General features: G+C 38.7%; 1 protein-coding gene and 1 pseudogene across 1 annotated transcript; one reads left to right on the top strand and one right to left on the bottom strand.

The window, feature by feature from the left end:
* The first annotated feature begins 441 nt into the window (after positions 1-441).
* On the top strand, positions 442-2,345 carry LOC113074384 (pre-mRNA-splicing factor 38B-like; annotated as a pseudogene).
* A 976-nt stretch (positions 2,346-3,321) lies between these two features.
* LOC113074386 (fibronectin-like) lies at positions 3,322-16,235 on the bottom strand. The gene is made up of 24 exons (XM_026247219.1): positions 16,220-16,235; positions 15,928-16,188; positions 15,551-15,811; positions 15,133-15,399; positions 14,163-14,414; positions 13,766-14,026; positions 13,102-13,362; positions 12,755-13,015; positions 11,708-11,965; positions 11,260-11,520; positions 10,745-11,005; positions 10,385-10,645; positions 9,778-10,038; positions 8,902-9,159; positions 8,519-8,785; positions 7,329-7,592; positions 6,977-7,237; positions 6,637-6,900; positions 5,575-5,835; positions 5,222-5,485; positions 4,326-4,616; positions 3,979-4,209; positions 3,807-3,854; positions 3,322-3,560 (listed from the first exon to the last, which is right to left on the bottom strand). The coding sequence occupies exons 1-23, from the start codon at positions 16,233-16,235 to the stop codon at positions 3,829-3,831; spliced, it is 5,529 nt and encodes a 1,842-aa protein (XP_026103004.1). The 3' UTR covers positions 3,322-3,560; positions 3,807-3,828.
* Positions 16,236-16,796: the final 561 nt, after the last annotated feature.

Consider the following 16,796-nt stretch of genomic DNA (forward strand, 5'->3'; position numbering starts at 1 on the left):
AAAAAGTCAAGAAGACAGAAAATATTTCGACTTATGTTAAATGGTGCACTAAAGGTCTATTATTAAATGCATCTTTTTTAGCTAGTGATCAAAGTATTTAAATGATGGTATTCCTTTTGTTATACATGCTGATTATTGTTACTGTAAAGTCCAATATGAATGGTCAGTGGACAAACAAAATTACTTTGTGCACCTGTAAATTCTGAATATTAAGTTCAGGTGAGAGCAAGAGGTGAAGACTCAGTATTTGGTCATCACAAATGAAGCATTTCATTCAGGACAGTGTAAAGTGTAATTATTAGCGTTATCCTGTATACCAGAGGTCATGTGATAAGTGCATGTCTGAGTGTGTTCATGTTTGTGATTGTAGTTTAATGGTTTTGCTCCTCTTTGTTTTTTGTGATTAGGAGTTGGATGTGAAGGCTGGAGGCAGGGTGCGTAATGGACGATCGGAGAGATGCTCCGTCCCTTCCTGACCAAGCTGGAATGGTTCTCAACGTTGTTCCCACGAATACCTGTTCCTGCGCAGAAAGCAATGACCAACACATGAAGAGCCGACCACGTAAACCCCCGCAAAAAGATGAGCAGGATGCAGAGGAGGCAGCCGATTCGGGAAGGCATGGTGATAGGCGCCGTTCCAGGTACATTTGTTGTGTGTGGACTGGGATGACATTATTTGGCTAACCAGATCAGCGGTGATCACTGTTTGTGGTGCTGTTTGAATGGTGTGGCGATGTAATAAAGCAACTTCTTCAGCTTTTTTTTTAGCTTCAGCTTATTTAAATGATCAGCCATTTTGAATGAACTATTTAAGACCAACCATAATAATCCGTAATTAAAACCGATTACTGGCGTATGTTTTACAAGAAAATAACATTCCAGTTTATCTACTTTAATGTTTTAATTTAATGTGGCATTTGTAATTTCCTTGTAATTGTTTGTATATAATGGACACTTTGAACTTAAACTCAACTGATTTCTTGTGTTGTTGGAGGGGTCATGAATGGTCCTTTTTTTTTTCTTTTTTTTTTTCTTTTAAATTGTGTACCGTTTTCTGTGGTCCAAATATGTTATAAGATTTTTACATAAACATGGTAATTTAGAAATAGGTAGTTTTCTTTCCCTGTTTGACTCCCTCATCGCATGGACGATATGTACTTGGAAGTAAATGACACTGGTATAATGGCAGTTTTTTGTAGATGGACCCGCAATGATTTAGGTAAAAATAAAAACACACATACTATATATCAAACATCTGTAACAACAGCCAAACAGTAGTGACCACATAATGAAAAGTTACTCAAGACTTGTGTATTGCGACATTATGTCGTATCCAATATGTCACACAGCATTGTATTTTAGACGATCTTTCTGAAAATCCTGTTGATTGTGCCGTGTTTGTAAAACTATCCAGGGTAAAATTAATTTAAATGCTCTTATTTCTGCTCTGAGTTATGCTTGTCTATATCAGATTCTGACTTGCATTTAAATGAATGCAGTATTAGTATTGCTGTTTCGAAATTGACACTCACTCTCTCCTATTTGACAAAGTGTCCTGTGGGTTCTAGGGTACTTGTATATGCTGTGTATAATATTTTTATTTGTGTGTATTTTGTGTGTTCAGGACACCTAGGAAAGTCCCAGTCCCAGGAGATCCCAAAATCGTTCACGGAGTCGCAGCCATCACAGAGAAAACAAAGCGCCAGCTTTGACCATGAACTGGAGCGAGAACGAGATCGCAGCGCAAAGAACGGGAGGGAAAGGACCGGGATAGAGACAGGGAGAGAGACCGAGATAGACGACGCTCCAGGACACCAGACCGGACCAGGGAACGACGCCGGAGTCGCAGCGCCAGTCGAGAGAAGCGGAAAGAAAGGGAGGCAGAGAGTGAGAGGGAGCGTAGTCGCAGGAAAGACAGAGAGCACCATAAAGATCGGGAGAGGTCCAAAGACAAGAGGAGTAAAGGAGAGGGGGAAGAGAGGAGGCACAAGGAAGATAAGGAGGATAGAAACACAGGGAAGAAAAGAGGAGTAAACGGTCAAGGAGCAGAAGCAGAGACAGGAAACACAAAACCGAACGATCTAGCAAGAAGCGCTCCCGCTCGGGCAGCAGGAGCAGGCAGGAAGCAGGGGAGGAGAAGAACCGGAAAAGGGAACGCAGCCATAGTAAGGAACGCTCACACAAACGCAGTCGCAGCAAAGAGCGATCGCACCGACGAGAATCAAGCAATGGACGAGAACATGTAAAACAAGAGCATCCCAGTCCTGAAAAAGGAGAAAGAACAAACAGTGTTCAAGTGTCTCCCTGATCCAGATCTCAAATTCCCCTCTTGACCTTTATTCCAGTCCCTCTTATTACTTCATGTCTTTATCTTTAATCCTCTTGTGCACCACTTGTTGAAGTTAGCATATGGAAAAGCCTGGGTTTTTTTTCTGCAATGTTAATTGCCATTTGTGTAGATATCAAAAAATAAAATTTTCTCTCAGTTGCCCATTACAGTTGTCCAGACTGAAATGGCATTTTAAAACTTTTTTTTTTTAATTCCCTTTCTCTCCCAATTTTGTGTTCTGGATTTTCACAAATGGTTTTGTACATAGAGCTCAGAGAATGTTTTAAATTTCAACAGAGCTACCACAGAGTGGAGTTTGTGGCACAGGCTGCTGAAAATGTGCTGACATTGTGCTGTTTCATTGCTCTGTTGCATCTCGTTTCTAATAAAATTCTTGTATGGACACAATTGCTCAGTTGTATTTTTTTTTTTTTATGTCATTAAGCAAAACTGTTGGGTTCTTTTAGTAGAAGTGTCACAATTTCTTCATAGAGGTTGATGGTTTGTAATGTCAAGCCTTTCAAGGCAAACATGAGATTTTAGTTTATTAACTCAAGATGTGCTTCTGCTGGCTGATTTCAACTTTTTGCAGTACAACACTAATAATTATTTAAATAATTTTAAAAGAGCTCAGAGTTGCTATTACTGACGTTGAGAAAAGTAGCGGCTACCCATATGAAGCATTGTGACACAATTTAGTCCTACTCTCAAATTGTGCAAGTATTAGTATTTTAAAGTGATGTTTTGCTTTGAATAGGTCACTGTTCTGTCCTTGTCAGTAACTTCTAAGATCATTCATTTTATAAGAACAGCAGGTGTTTTGTGTATGGTTAATTTATTTTACATGTCATAATTTATAAGACTGATCAAATGGAGAAATGCTCTTTGTATTTAATAAAAGCACTCATATACAAAACACACAGGAATACATATTTATATAAGACCTTTTAAAAAATATTTATCATTGCATGAAAATAAATCCTACAGCCAGAAACAACAGATTTTGAATTTTGTTTTAAAAAGAAATAATATTAATATTTTACCCAGTCAAACTATTTCACCCTTAAATATTGTTTTAAAAAAAGTGAACCTTTTAACCAGAATATATGTAACATGCAAAAGTTAAATATCACAGTTTCAAGAATTCTTAGATAAGTGCAGGAGTTCTCAGAGGGAAGAGTTTTGAGTGCGATGAGATGAGATGCAAGCATTTACTCAGGGTTGGTCAGGCTGGTGTAGAGAGAGTCCAGGGTTAACACTGGAAACTATTTCAAGGCTTGTAAATATAATTTTTAAGATGTTAAGGAAAGGAGCTGTTGTGGATGAATCTTTAAAAGCAAACATTAGTTGGCATAATTTAACTGCATGTGGAATGAGGCTAGGGAGACGGAAGTAGGTTTTTTTGGTCCACTGGAGAAGATACAGTATTTCATGAATGTATCTCATAAATTTTCATAACTGTTGAGCATCAACTCACCTTTCTTACTTTGTGCCAGGTCTCACCTCCTGCGATCTGCTGTCACTGCTAAAGTATGGACAAGATCAAAGGTTACCAGACTTTCACCAAAGCAAGATACACATTAACAAACCTGTTTTCGGAAATTACCACTGATCTGATATTTGATTCTTGTTCTCTAAAATCACCTTACCTACAACAGGCACCGAGTCTCCACTCTCCCCAGCAGCATTTTGGGCAGTTACGACAATGTGACCACTGCTGAAATTGGTGACAGAGCAGAGCAGCTGTGAGGTCGTGCAGAGTTTCATCCTACCAGAGGATGTAACCCCATACACAGTGTAGTTTTCAGCAAATAGAGACTCATTCCATGCCACTACCGCCAATGATGCAGAGAACGTGACATTTAGAGGGGCACAAGGCACTGGGGGAAGGAAACAATGAACAGATGAGTTATGGATGTTTTTGCATTTTAAGCATCTTCATATCCCATTTAAGTATGGTAAGAAGATAGTCCTGTGGTGACTGAACATTGTGCACCTGTGGTTCCAGTGACGGCAGCAGACTTGCCACTTGTGGCGGCAGAGTTCCTTGCACTGATGGTTGCACTGTAGGTGGAGGCACATGGTAAAGGCACTTCGAAGACTGTGCGACTTGTCCAATAGGAGGTGATGTCAAAGAGTGCTTGGTCGGTTCCCTGAATGCTGCCCGTGAGTGCCAGGAGGTATTCAGAATTAGGACAATTCACAGCAGACCAAGACGCCCTCAAGATCTGAGTATCATTTACTACTGTACGAGGGATAACCCTAAATCCAGTTGGAGGACATGGAGCTGAGGGAAAGAGGAGAGAACAAGACTTAAAACCAATTTTTCCAATGGGGATCCCAAAGCAGCAGAACCAAATTGTCTCTTATATTGGTCTTCACAATGAATTTGCCAACACCAAATACCAGGGATGGACAAATCTCACTGTCCAGCCTCAACCCTATAATCAAATACACCTAAACCAGCTTATCACTGTCTTCAGGATTACTAGAAAGCAACAGGCACTTGTTAGGATTTCATGGCTGATCTGAAGCAAAGTTTGATTCTCACCTTCTAGAGGTCCTTTTTTATGTTATATTCAATTCGTAGACACATTCTTAATTCAAGTAACCACTAACCAAATAGATCCTTGAAGATCTTATAAGTAGTGATTCGGATCTGCAAATTGTATCAAATCGGACAACCATACAAAACTGGACTTGTTCTAATAGACCTTCATTTTCAAGCAAATTGGAGTGTGGTTCTTTTGGAACAGAAATTGTGCCAATAAACTGAACCAAAATTTAAAGTCCACTCCAAAAGCAGTGATTTGAAATGTCCTTGTTAGCTTGTGAAATACTAGCAGATACGTTCAAAGAAAGCAGATTATTGTGACATGAGGATGGCTGTACCTGCTCCCTTAGTTTGTGTTTCACTCAAGGAATTGTTGCAGAAGCCATCCATGGCCTGCACTGTAAAGTTGTACACAGTGCCGCACACTAAGCCCTCCAGAATACAAGACGTGTTTGTGGTTTCACAGTAGGTTGTTGTGCCGTTTTCTGACTGAGCAAGTCCCATGTAGGCCACTGACCCTGTACTCCCCACCCAGGACAAGGAGGCACTACTACTGTTCCCGCACTGTAAGGTTACAGTTAAGTTGGCTGGATCACATGGCACTGCAGAATAAACACATGGCAATAATCAATTACACAATGTATAAACTATGCTCACAGAATTAAATGGAAAAGAGTTTGTGTCCTCTTACTCGTTTTGATGGTGATGTTATCACTGGGCAGGCTGGTGCAGTTCTCATTACTGGCTAAAATGGACACTTGATAGATGTTGCTGCACTGCAGATCAGTTAGTGTGCAGTTAATGTCTGAGGTTTTGCACGTCTTCAAGTCTCCATTTCTGCCAACTGCAGTAAGCAGGTACGACTGCGCAACGTATGATGGGTTCCATGACACAAATACATTGTTTGACTGACAGTCTGTATCGGCCTGCACTGATGAGGGCTGACAGGGTGCTGCAGATGAAATAAGAACAGCTTGAATGTTAATGTAATGAAAGCTAATCTAACATGGATAGAGCTGTAGATCAGGGATACCCAATCCTGCTCCTGGAGGTCTACCTTCCTTTAGAGTTTAGCTCCAATCTTATCTCATCTAGGTAAGGTTGCCCTCCGTGAGATTATACAACTCATGCATGGTGCAAATGCACAAATTGGGCATAGAAATGTGCACACGCTGTTTTCCATGCACATATCTGGATTTATAAGAATAAAGAAAAAAAACGTCTGTCTCTGTTGATGGAGGGCCAGAAAGCTCTCAGATTTCATCAAAAAATATTTTGTGGTCTGAAAACTAACAAAGGTCTTAGAGGTTTGGAAAGACATGAGGGTGACTAAATCATGACAGAATTTTCATTTGTGGGTGAATTAACCCTTTAACTATAAAAGTACCACAATGCAGATGTTGTTGTGTATAGCACGGTTGTTAGCATAAGTGTTTCTGGGCGGATGCTCAGTTACTAGAAAAAAGGTCAAAAAAAGCACATCCCCAGTTGTCCATGATATTGTGGTCCCTAGGTATGTCCCAAGTACCTTCTTAAATGCAAGTCTAAGAGTTTTTTCTTCATCTATTGGGTAACATTTTTAAGTCAGATCACCTAAGAAAGTAATAGCGGACCTCTTTAAAGGCTCAATTCCCAACCCTAGGTCGGAGCAATAAAAATAGTAATGGTTGCTTCTAAATAGTTTTTGCTTTCTTATGGATTGCTTTCTAAAATAAACATCTATTTTGTAATGGCATAATAATAATGCTTGTACCAGTTCTGATCTTGTAGGGTGGGCTGCGGAGGCTGCTGCATTTGTTGGCCGAAGCAGCCACAATGATAGTGTACTCCTTGTCGCACTGCACATTGGTTAGGTTGCAGGAAGATGTGGAGCTATTGCAGGAAAGGATGGAAAGGTCTTGATCCTCTGTTGTGGCAAAGTAGAGAGAATTTCCGCTCCGAGCTTTCTGCCACTGTACCATGATAACAGAACTGTGGCATTCAGCCACCACCACGATCGATGACAAGGCACAGGGTGCTGGAGAGAGATATTATACATACTTTGAGGCTGAAATACATTTAGTCTTAAAAGGGCTAAACCTGTGTGCACTTACCTGTCTCCAGCTGAAAGCTGCTGCTGGGTGGGCTCAGGCATGCAGCATTTGAGGCAGTGACGTAAAAGGTGTAGCTCCTTCCACAGCCTAGGTCAGGTGCATTACAGGTGGAGTTTGAGCTGCTACAGGTGGAATTGTTACCATCCTCCCCTACAGCCAGCACTGTGTAAGACTCTGCACCATTAGCTACATCCCATGATACCCATGCAGAGTTAGTGACACAGTCCACAGTACCATTGACTCCCTGTGGAATACATGGAGCTGTAAAGAGAAGAGGTCAGACATAAAGTGCATTATGTAAGTATAGCTACTGAAATCTGTTTGAGAATATATGCTTGTGTTAGTGTCCAACCTGAGGTGATGGAAAGGTTACTGCTTGGTTGACTTTGACAGCCACCTCTCAGTGACACCACAATGAGGTTAAATCTCTCTCCACAGGGCAGATGGGTGATGGAGCACTGCGTGTTTGTGCTGTTACATGAGGAGATCACACCAGTGCTCTCAGACTCGAGTTCAACAATGATCAGGCTGGCGTCCACTGCTGGGTTCCAGCTCACCAGCACAGACCCTGAATCACACTGCACAATGGCAGATACGTTCTGTGGGGGACATGGAGCTGAGAAAAGAGAAAGAAGGAACCAGGATGTTATTGTAGGGTGGGGCTGTACTAACTACATCAGCAGGAAACTGTATAAGGTTAGCAAATATAGCAACGATGGTGTGCTTGCTGCAATGCTACATCAAGTTAGCATGCCGCTCATGTCACATGCAAAAAGTTTGTCATAGAAGCCTAAACATATAGTCGCTTGTTTATTTCTAAAGAAGATTGAATCTTACAAAACATTTCCTTTTCATATTTTGCTTCAGAAATAAGAATATAAGAAATATATTTTATAAAATGGCATTAAATTCAGACTTTTGCATGGAGGCATTTTAACTAAGGAGAATTTCTATTAAAAGTGAATGTGCAAAAATTGTTTGCATAATGAGATGTTTTTACTTTTTACAGATTATTTTGTGGTTTCCTTACTATATTATTAAACCTTTTTAATCATATTAAACATTTAACAATAAAATATAAATACTTACCCATTTAAATAATATATTTATTCATTTTTATCATTATTTTTATTTTTATTTTTAAAGCAATGGAGAGATAATTGTCTTAAATTGTCTTAAACAAATTAATGCCAAAAGTACACCTCACTTAAGCAAAATATATTTTCGTATTTTCTTTTTGAAATGATCTTTAAATATTTCATTAGATTTACCTTTAAGGCAGAGGATGCATGAAAAATGATCAAATTAAATTTCAACTGCTGTTGTTGACAGAAACCTTCAGTGAAATATATATGACAAAAAAACAATATGGTCCTTTTATATTTGATGGGTATTTAAGTTGAACTGAAGTGTTCAGATCTTTCATTATGTAATTATCAGCTTCAAGATGAGACTACTGGTTTTAAATAGGACTAATACATTAAATACTAAAACATACAGTTGTCTTTACTTGATAAAGTAAGTAAAATCTTCACACCATACCTGTCTGCACCTGAGACATAGTGCTCTTCACGCCTCCACAGCCATAGGCCAGTGAGTAGACCGAGACATTATAAATCTGGCCACACTGCAGTTCCTGCAGATCACAGGAGGCAGTGGTGGTGTTACAAGAGTAGAAATGACCATCATTAGACACGGCCACAGCCATGTAAGACTCCGCCCCGTTTGCTTGCACCCATGACACAGACACAACACCACCCCTGATGTCGCAATGCAAAGACGTCTGCAAATTGCTAGGTTCACATGGAGCTGAAAGAGAGCAAGAACAGCAACCATTTTTATAAGAATATTTGTTATTACTGTTAACAATCATACACCTGCATGCTCCTCTGTGATCAAATGCACAAAAGAATCAGCAGACTCACCTGACTTCAGCATGAGGTGTGTGTTGCTGTTGTCACATACTCCATCCAAGGCAGCGACAGTAATGTTATAGTTCTGGCCGCAGTGCATGCCAGCTAATGTACAACTGTGGTCGGAGCTGGTGCAGTCTATGTGATGTCCGTCAGAACCAATAGCCTGGACTGTGTAATGTGTGACGGTATCACTGAGCTCCCAGCTTACAACAGCAGAGTTGGTGTCGCAGTCAAGCTGGGCGCTAGCATTCTGTGGCTTACAGGGCACTGAAGTGAAATGAAATATTAACAGTTATCATAATTAACTAAGTAATAAATGTAGTACTTGAAAATTGGGAACCACATTTCTAAATAATGAACAGTAAAACATCCTTGTGTCCTTAGGATAAAAAAAATTTTGAAGGCTGTAATTTAATTGCTGTGAATTGAATGATGTTATTGATAATGATAATGATATTCATATATGCATTCTGTTACATTTTATTACACACGTCTAGATGTGTTTTTTTACCCTTAAAGACAACAAATAAAAAAAAAAATAATTAAAGTCATATATGTATCATTGTGATAAAAAAAAACTAATATAAAAGGTTTGGGGTCAGATCATTTTGGGCAAAAAATCTCAAGTGGCGAAAACTTACATAATGTTCCAAAAGAAAGTACTTTTGGACTTTCTGTTCATCAAATAATGATAGAAAAAATAGAACATTTTAAGTTCCTTTAAATTTTAATAATATTTCACAATGTTATGATTTTAACTGTATTTCTGATCAGATAAATGCAGCCTTAGTTAGCAGAAGACTTCTTTTAAAAGCATAAAATAGTACTGACCCCAAACTGTTGAACTGCATTTATGGTGGATGGTATTTTTGGTTTTTCAGGTACCTGTACTCAGCACGACTGGTTGACTCGGTGCAGTGTTGCAGGTCCCGTCAGTGGCACTGACAGTTAGACTATAGTTCATCCCACAGAGCAGATCTGAGAAGACACATGCTGTTCCAGTGCTGTTACACACTGAGGCGTATCCACCACTAGTCTGAGCAACCGCAGCATAGGAAATGGCCCCTAAGCTTGGGTCCCAGGACACGGATACAGCTCCAGTCGTACAGTTTACACTGCCCTGAACATGAGTGGGTACACATGGCACTGCAAAGAAACAAGGCCATTGGTCATTTTTGAGCAAGATGCTAGCGGTCTAATCAGATTCAATGATCTATGCTAAGCTACAGTTTTAGTGCTGCCTCCAGACCCAGAGATCGGTTGAATGGATTTGAAAACAGTAAAACACAACTGTTTAACTCTAGGGAATTTGAAAAATTAGCATATTTAAAAAAATAGTGCAGTGTTCCTTTAATAATATTTGCATAATGAATTGTAATGTGCTTTCTATCTTACATCTATTTGCATGCTCAGTTGTAATGAATCTTTTTTTTTTTTTTTTTTTTAAAGAGATAAAGGCAGTGAGCAGAGGATATGAAACTGGAGAATATACCGGTGTTTATTTGTAAGATGGAGCTTCCTGATGAGTTGCATTGTTGGTTTACTGCAATAACGCTTACATCATACGAGGAGCTGCAGTGCAGTGTTTGCAGTCTGCACACCTGTGCAGTTGTGTTACAGGCGGTCACTGGACCTTCAGGTCCCTTGACAGCCACCAGGTAAGACGCCGCCCCGCGGCTGATGTTCCACCTTATATTTATAAAGTTAAAAGTACAGTCCAGCTCAGACACGACATTCTGAGGAACACATGGAACTGGAGGAGAACAGAACAGGAAAAGCATTTGAGATCTGCGATATGGGTCATTCTCAACAGACTGAATAAATATTCAAGCTATCAGTGTTTCTGTATTACCTGAAGACAGGTAAGCAGGTGAACTCGGTTCACTTCTGCATTGACCGTTGATTGCTCTGACTGTGACCTGGTACTGTTTACCGCAGAGCAGCTCTGAGAAGAAGCCACTGGTGATGTTGGTACTGAATGCCAGCGTGTTCCCGTCTTCATTCACTGCCACCACCTCATATGTCTCAGCTCCAGCACTGGAACCCCAGCTCAGAGAGCCCACCCCCGTGCCACAGTCCAGGATGGGTGTCAAAGCTTGAGGGACACATGGGGCTAAAGAGGCAGAAAACACAGCACAGATTTCCCCTTAACACAATAATGGAATATTTTTAACCAGCTGATCCTCCTCAAGTTCACAGTGTTCAAATACTTTTAATCTTGATTATAAACAGTACACATATAAATGCAGGTGTCAAGTGATTGCCACTTGGTTTGATCTTATTTTGTTATCTAATGCAATCTTCTATTTAATATCCCTAGAATAGATGCAGACTGCTGGTACATTCATGATTAGTGTCTGGTTTTACCCATGTGTATGGTGGTGCTGTTGCTGCGTGCACTCGTGCAGCGGCTGTCATTGGCAGTGACTGTAACGTTATAGATTTCACCGCAGTGCAGGTCCTCCCAGGTGCAGCTGGTCCCATTAGTAACACACAGGTGTGTGTTTCCATCCTCACCCACTGCTGTGGCAGTGTACATGTTCGCCCCATCACTTGTGCCCCAGCTGACAGAACCCAACTGATTGTCACACTCGAAATATGTCACGAGATTAAGGGGCGTGCAGGGCGCTGGATCACAACACACATTACAAAGGTTGGTTTCTCATTTCCTACCATTCTCACTCAAATATAATCATTATTTGCAACAAATTCTCTTTTTTATAACAACAGGAAATTGCATACTGCCTTTGTGTGTTTAAGGATATGGATTTTTGTTTAGTGCACAGCAGGGTTATGTCTAATTTCAAGGACATACCGAGTTTGAAAAGCGCAGGAATGCTCGGTAGGCTGTCGCAGGTATCACTATTTGCTTGGACAGACACGTTGTAGCTTTGTCCACAGAGCAGTGACACAGACAGGTTAGTAGAAGAAGTGTTAAAGTCGACAAAATATCCCAGACTCCCTGTTGCCATCACAATGTAGAATGATGCTCCTTTGGCTTTTGACCAGTCGAGCGCCACCGTCTCGCTGTCACATGACACGTGAGCAGTCACGTTCTCTGGTTTACAAGGATCTGGAGAAGAAATAACAGGGGATTGTTATTATGTAGCATTGTATAAAATTATTTTGTTATCTTTTAAATAAATAAAATATTAGTAGTAAAAGATATTAACAATAAACATGTTGTTATTATATATTATTATACGTTTAATGATAACAATATTTACATAAAATATTAATTATAAAAATAAAAAGTATAAACAATAAAAAATAAAAATTCAAATGTATAATTTATAATAATAATAATAACAACAATAAATACTGGGTAATAAGGCACAGAAAGTGAAAAGGGGTGTGTCTAAAAATATTAACAATAAAATACAAAAACTATAACTGTAACTAATAAAAATAAATATATAAATTGTTTCATATTATTATTATTATTATTATATCTGCAATATTAATATTGGTAATACTTTATACTATTATTATTATTAATAACAATAATTTAATAAAATATTAATTATACAAAAATATGAACATAAAATATATACAGCCATTATTAATATATCTGTTGTAATAATATTCGTTATTTATATAATAATATAATCTTATTATATTATAATAATAGTTTTTTTTATATTAACAAATTAAATGTGCACATTTATTTTATTATTATTATTTTTAATAGTAATAAAATACATTAAATAAATTGTTATTAAAATAAATGTTTAATATCATTATTAGTAGTAGTATTCATAATAATTATAAGCATCATCATCATAATTAATAATAATAATTTTCTGATTAAAGACCCAAGATGAGATATCTGAGGATTTTTTTACACTGCATAATGCTGTACCTGTAGTGAGGTACACAGGTGCGCTGGTGTCGCTTTGGCAGTGGCCTCTGTGGGCGGTGACAGAGAATGTGAAGGTCTCTCCACAGCCCAGAGTAGAGAAGGAACAAACGGAGCTTGTGGAGTTACAGAGCTGATACTCTCCTGCTGCACTGAAGGCTTGGGCGATGTAGTAATCAACAACTTCTCTCACATCCCAAGACATCACAGACATTTTGTTACCACACAGTGTATTGATGACTGGCTGCAGGGGTACGCAGGGTCCTGCAAGGTGGTGAAAGGAAAATTGGACCCTAATTAGTGTACTTCATCTTTTAACACCTTCTATACATTATGCTTTGCAAACTCACTGGACAGGAATGTGACATTGGTGGTGGAAGTCGTTTGGCACTGCTGGTTCGTAGAGCTGAAGGTGAGGTTAAATTGCTGTCCACACTGCAGAGAGGAGATGTTACAGTGGTTCTGATTGGTTGAGCAGGAGACTGTTTGACCTTCTGACCCCAAAGCGGTCACAGAGTAATTCTCTGCCCCAGCAATGGCACTCCAAGACACGAGAACTGAATCTGTAGTGCAGTCCACCATAGCAGACACACTGGTGGACAGACATGGTGCTGAAACATACAGAAGTATATTTAATAACTTATACTTGAAAGTATATTATAATAGAAATAGAATATTTTTAAAACATAATACCAGTAAAAACATTTATATATATATATATATATATATATATATATATATATATATATATAAAGAATTCCAAACTGTAGCCAATAGTTTCTTTGTCATTTAACAAAGTTATGATATATTAACATTAAAGTGTATTTTTCATGAAATATGTAGATTTTTTAAGCAGTGTACGCATGCAAAAAATCATGCAAAATAAGACCAGAAACATGTTCAGTTCTGGTATAATTTAGTCTTCAGCCTTTGGTACTAGAGAGATCTGCTGTGACAGGAAAACATATTTTTGTTTCATCACAATATTGTTTGTTTTTAAATGTTTTTGCTGACCTGATGTCATGTTGACCCCAGTGCTGTCAGAGCTGTTGAACACCTCACCGATGGCACGGACTCTGACATAGTACACTGTACCACAGGTAAGATAAGGTACACTGCAGTATGTATGATTGGTCTGACAGGAAGTGGAATGATCATTTCCACCTTCCAGGAATGCAACATATCCCACTGCCAACTGACTAGGCTCCCAGGAGACAGTAGCACTGAGGGTGGCACAGTTTAGACTAGCTTTGACATTCTGAGGAGGACAGGGTTCTGGAATGAAATGAAGTAAATGACAAGATTCAAGATGCACATCCTGCAGTTTTGGAATGACACGAGGATGAGTAAATAATGTCAGATTTTCATTTTGGATGAACATTCCTTTAAAATCAGTGGTCGCATGACTGACCTGTCTTGATAGGATCAGAGGTCACAGTGTCACTGCAAACACTGTTGTGAGCCGTCACGCTGATGTTGTAGATCTGGTCACAGTCCAGGTGTGGGAAGGTGCAGTTCGTGTTAGAGGTCTCACAGGTCACTGTCAGGCCCTCGAGGGTCACAGCCTCTGCTGTGAAGCTGGAGCCACCTTTAGTGACGTCCCAGGACAGCAGAGCAGTGGAAGGACTGTAGTGCACTGTCAGATGCTGAGGAACACACGGGCCTGTAGTGATACGATAACGGTTTAGTTTTATACATTTATGTAGAAGATGTACATGTGTCCAAGATACATATTTGATCAACAACAAAAAAAATATTATGCATATTGTGTAAAATTTCTGCATAATCTCCATATCCTGTTATGAATTGTCATTTTTAATTGTTTTTTATTTAAATTAATTTACAGGTAAGTAAAATTAATACAACAAATTTTTGATGTGGGATTACTTTGTTTATTCAAAAAGTTAATTTTTACAAATTTTAAAAGCACATTTTTAAATATGATTTTTTTTTTTTTTATATGTTCAGGGATAAATGAAATATATGCTACCTGTCAATAGTTTTTGAACAGTAAGATTTTGAATGTTTTTTTAAAGAAAATATACCCCAGCGACTTAGGACTGGTTTTTGATGGTCCAGGGTCACAAATAACATTTTACTATATATTAAAAAAGAAAACGGTTATTTTAAATAGTAAAACTATTTTCGCAATATTATATTTTTTTCTGTACTTTGGGATTAAATTAATTTTGAGCTTGGCTTGGTGAGCAGAAGAGAATTCTTTAAAAATCATACGGTTCAAAAACTTTTGACTGGTAGTGCACATTAAATGGTTGAATGGAGCAGTCTATTTCAATCACGCAGAAGTACGTTACCAAATAGTTTACAAAACAGAAACGCTCTCCGCTGAAAACTGAAAACTCAGATTCACTTAACCTCACCTGTGATCAGGGAGCCAGTCATCTGTGCACTGGCATTGCACGTGTATCCCAAACTCTGTACGTTCACCGTATACTCATTGCCACACTGCAGGTCGCTCAGCTCACAGTGCGTGATGGAGCTGTTGGATGTGCAGCTAGTCCTGGTGTTCACCGGTGCCAAGGCAGAGACAGCGTATCCCTGAGCACCTGCACCGTACTGCCATGACACAGTGGCTGTACCCAGCTGACAATCCAACACTGCCCTGATCGAGCTGGCTGCGCAGGGAACTATGGGTAAAAGCAGGAAGGCTCTGAGAATCTATTTTACATTATATATATATATATATATATATATATATATATATATATACATATTTTACAGTGTATATAAAATATAGAGTATTTAGACAAGTATTTGTTTGTACGTGTTTCTATGTACCTGAGTTAGTGTTCACAGTAGCACTGGGAGGGCTGCTGCACAGACTGTCTGACGCCGTCACATTGACACGGTACAGCTGACCACAGCTGAGACCTGTCACGTTACACTGTGAGTCTGTAGACTGGCAGCTGGTGGACTGTCCATTGCTGTCCTGCAAGGTGGCCGTGTAGTACTGTCCTCCTGCACTAGGCGTCCATGATACAACTAAAGCTTTTGTGACACAATCCACGGTGGGCAGGACATTACTTGGGGTGCAGGGCACTAGAACACAAGAAAAAAAGGTCATACTTAAATGTTAATATATTCATGCCCGTTTTTATATAAAAAATACATTCTTCAGTTTTAAAAAGAATCATGATATGAAATATGAAGCAAACCTGCTTGAACTTGAACAGGCGCACTGTTCCCACTGCTGCAGTTGCTGCCTTTTGCCTTCACTGTGATGATGTAAGACTGTCCACAGGTCAGAGCTGACAGGTCACAGGAAGTGGAGGGTGAGGTGCAGTTAGCTGAAAGGTCATTAACACTGCTGGCTGTCACTGTGTAAAGCTCCGCCCCTTGGCTGCTTCCCCAGGTCACTGTTGCTATGTTGCTGCTGCAGCTTATACTAGCCGACACATTTTGTGGTACACAAGGACCTGGAGAAATTATAGAAAACAAAATGAGTACATGGTTGACTTGACATGGTTGTTATTTTAAAGGAATATTCAGAGTCCTTCTTGCAGGCTAGATAAGCGTTGTGCTGTCAAACAATTAATCGCGATTAATCGCATCCAAAATAAAAGTTTTTGTTTACATTATGTATGTGTACTGTATAAATACACACACATGCATGAAAATCTGTTATTTTAATATATTGCATATATTTATTTATAATATAAATTATATGAATATAAGTATAGACATGCAAATAAATGTACCGGTAAATATTTTCAAAATATATACTGCATGTGTGTGTATTTATATACAGTATACATAATAAATGAACACAACACACGTGTGTATATATATATATATATATATATATATATATATATATATATATATATATATATATATATATATATTATTTTGGATGTGATTAATCGTTTGACAGCACTATAGATAAGTTCTGTTTTGAGTAATGTGGTAATGGAGCTTAAGTTGTATTTCACTTGCAATATTGTTTTAAGCAGCATTTTATTTTAATATGTCTTAAAATGTAACGTATTCTTGTGATGATTCTTGTTTACTCCCGTCACATGTT

Source organism: Carassius auratus, unplaced genomic scaffold (assembly GCF_003368295.1).
Source record: "Carassius auratus strain Wakin unplaced genomic scaffold, ASM336829v1 scaf_tig00014425, whole genome shotgun sequence".
NCBI lineage: Eukaryota > Metazoa > Chordata > Actinopteri > Cypriniformes > Cyprinidae > Carassius > Carassius auratus.